The sequence below is a fragment of the Quercus lobata genome, chromosome 7, assembly GCF_001633185.2.
Source record: "Quercus lobata isolate SW786 chromosome 7, ValleyOak3.0 Primary Assembly, whole genome shotgun sequence".
In the NCBI taxonomy this organism is placed as follows: Eukaryota; Viridiplantae; Streptophyta; class Magnoliopsida; order Fagales; family Fagaceae; genus Quercus; species Quercus lobata.
This window is the reverse complement of record NC_044910.1, coordinates 29,939,381-29,942,471: the sequence shown is the minus strand read 5'-3', so window position 1 is coordinate 29,942,471 and position 3,091 is coordinate 29,939,381. Positions and strand designations below refer to the sequence as shown.

At 37.6% G+C, this 3,091-nt stretch overlaps 1 protein-coding gene across 1 annotated transcript; it reads right to left on the bottom strand.

Moving 5' to 3' along the window:
- Nucleotides 1–565: 565 nt before the first annotated feature.
- On the bottom strand, nt 566–2,865 carry LOC115952397 (L-type lectin-domain containing receptor kinase IV.1-like). Its single transcript, XM_031069566.1, has one exon. It carries the CDS (start codon nt 2,760–2,762, stop codon nt 762–764), a length of 2,001 nt encoding a protein of 666 aa, XP_030925426.1. The 5' UTR covers nt 2,763–2,865; the 3' UTR covers nt 566–761.
- Between the last annotated feature and the right edge of the window lie 226 nt (nt 2,866–3,091).

Here is a 3,091-nt window from a genome sequence, read left to right as displayed (position 1 = left end):
GTCTTTGAATTTAGTACGTTTCCTTCAATTAATAGTTAGATTCGAATACAAATAGTCTTTTTTACTTTTTATGTTCCACTTTATATTTCACTAATCATAATGTGCTATGTGGTTGATATATATATATATATATTTTTTTTTTTCTATTTTATATTTGGATTCAGTTGATGGGTGCTCTTAGGGCATTTGTTAACGGACAATTTTAAAGAAAGTTTAGCTACCATTCTTATGGGAAATATATAAAACTGTCACAAAAATCAAGTGTTTTTCTCATTTTGTATAATGAATTTTTAAAAGTATTTTATAAACGAATACTCTTAAAACATTTGTTAAAAAAATTAAATAAATAAATAGTAAGTTATTATAATTGGTAGCGTATGGAGTGGAACACAAAAAAATGAAATAAACGTCATTAGAATTTATGAGCTAATTCTATTTCACTGTCTATTTAAAGAAAAAACAAAAAATGGACGGGTGGAATTCAATGCAAATTGTTGTACAATTAGAGGAAGGAAATCTGGAAATGTACTAAGCAAACATGACTAGAGAAAATCCCAAAGTGCTAGAGAGATCGCAATTTTCATGTTTACACTTTTCACAATCAAATTGTTATATATATACACTGCACACGTTGGAGAAGAAACTATATTGTAGTACAGTTCAATCATTAAAAAGATTACATTCAAAAAATTTCACCACTTTCTGTCTTTTTGGATAAGTAGGAAGTCACTAATCACAAGCACAAATATAAGCTTTTAGTATTAACGGCCCCCTGAGAGAAGTGACTCTGCAATGGAAGACGTATGAGAAAAAGCCTGGTTTGTAGAAGACGGATAGGACATGAAAAAATTATCGAAACCATCCCCATGTGCAAATGTTAAGCCGGTGGAACAAAGACCAAGCGATGAGAAGTCTGGAAAAGGAACATCACCTTCTAAGTACTGCACAACTTGGCGCATGCTAGGCCTTGCAGCAGCCTCTGAATGAGAGCACATCAATCCCAGTTTCAATACCAACTCTAGTTCTTCTGCTACATAACTTGTACCATAATTTGGATCCCTTGCCTCCATAATTTCGCCTCGGCTAAAATGAGAAAACACCCAATCAACCAAAATCGAATCCTCTGGTGGCCCATTTGCCTGTATCGGTCTTCTTCCAGAAGCAACCTCGAGCATAAAGGCCCCAAAAGCAAACACATCGGTGCTTGTTGTGGCCTTGCCACTTCGAGTATGCTCTGGTGCAAGATACCCAAGAGTTCCGACCACATGGGTAGTTTGAGGATCAGTTCCATGGTCATATAATCTTGCAAGACCAAAGTCACCTAATTTACCATTCAGTTCACCATCTAGCAAGACATTACTAGCCTTCACGTCTCTGTGAATGACAACCTGATCCCATCCTTCGTGTAGATAAAACAGCCCCGATGCCACACCTTTTATGACTTCAAATCTCTGGCTCCAACTGAGGGTGACCTGAGGTTCATCAAAGAGGTACTTGTCTAGGCTTCCATTGGACATGTAGTCATACACCAAAAGCAATTCTCCTTTTCTTCGGCAATAGCCCAAGAGTGGAACTAAATTTCTGTGGCGAAGCCGACCTATACTCACAATTTCAGCCACAAATTCTCTCATTCCCTGTCTTGATTCATGAGAGACCTTCTTCACAGCAATCTCAATTTTAGAGGTAGTTAGTACACCTTTATATACTTTACCAAATCCACCACTACCCAATAGTTCTTTGTCCCTAAATCCTTTTGTAGCAATATAAAGATCTTTGTATTTGAATCTGTGAGGCCCATAGTCAACCTCCCAGTCTTCTACCAATTCTGCAAACTTCCTTTTCCTTTTTATGACATACGTTGCACCTGAAATTGCTACCAAGACTAAACTAACAAGAATCACAGGCAATCCAATTGTCAAAAGTTTAGATCTCTCTTTACCTCGAGGCAGCTTGGGAAGTTGAGAAAGGGCAAGTTCTTGAGCCTTACCATTCATCTTAAAGCTCCAACCCAAAATATAATGGGAAGTTAGGAAAGTGCCAGTTGCGGAAGAGAACCCAACATACATGGTTTTGTTAATGATAGATGAAAGATCACGGGACAAAGACAATAGTGGAAATTTGGGTTTACCAACATCAATTGGAGCTAAAGTTACATTGAGTTGCTTCTTGACACCATCATATTCCACCCAAACTTGCATTGGGTTTCCACTGAAAAGGGTCAAGTTCGTAAAGGCACCACTGTCAGCATAATAACCTGCTAGAGAAGAATTCTCGGACACCATTCCATTTATGTCCACCCCAACATGGTTACCATTGATATCTTTAAATTCTTGGTTCAGGACTGTATCGAGCTCTACAGCAACGAGATGATTGGTAGCATTACCATTGTTGGTCTCATTGAAAAGGCCAAGGTATTGGTTTGGAAGAGCTCCTGGCCGCTCTCTAGTTGGAGAAATCACGAAAGCTATCCCATTTCCTCTTAGAGTTGGATACGCGGAAACAATGGCAAAGACGAAAGTCGTAGAGAAAGAGAAAGCAATGTCATTCAATGAGTTCTTGAAGCTTATTGGAGTAGGGTAGAAAGCAAGACCCTTTTGCTGTTTGGTGTCATTGGTGAGCTCCAAAAGACCATTAGAAGTGATAGTGGCTTTGCCGTCTAGGCTAAGATTGACTGATCTAAAACCATTGTAAATGAAGTTGGTATCTTGGGATCCTACAACGCTTATTAGGAGAGGCAACAGTATTACAAGCTTGGAAAACATGGCTATATTTGCATACAATTTCTTCTTTTCATTCTAAGAAATGCAGGGTTGGTTTACATACATCATGTTGAGGAGAACATCATATGTAAATGTAATATGTATTCATACCTAAAGTCAAGCACCCACAATTTATGGGTCATCCGGTAGGGCCTGCACCCGTCACCCAAGTTTCCAAGTAAACGAGTAGACAACTTAAATTTTAATCAAATCACATGTGGACAAGTTGTAATTTGACCAAATAAAAAATATAGTGGATTTAACCAATTGAATAGAAACAATGTCATTTTTAACGAGGATAATTAGATTCAATTAACTACAATTATATATTT

Excerpts from the sequence above, each read along its gene's own strand:
- LOC115952397 (XM_031069566.1), bottom strand. The coding sequence starts at position 2,762 with ATGTTTTCCAAGCTTGTAATACTGTTGCCTCTCCTAATAAGCGTTGTA.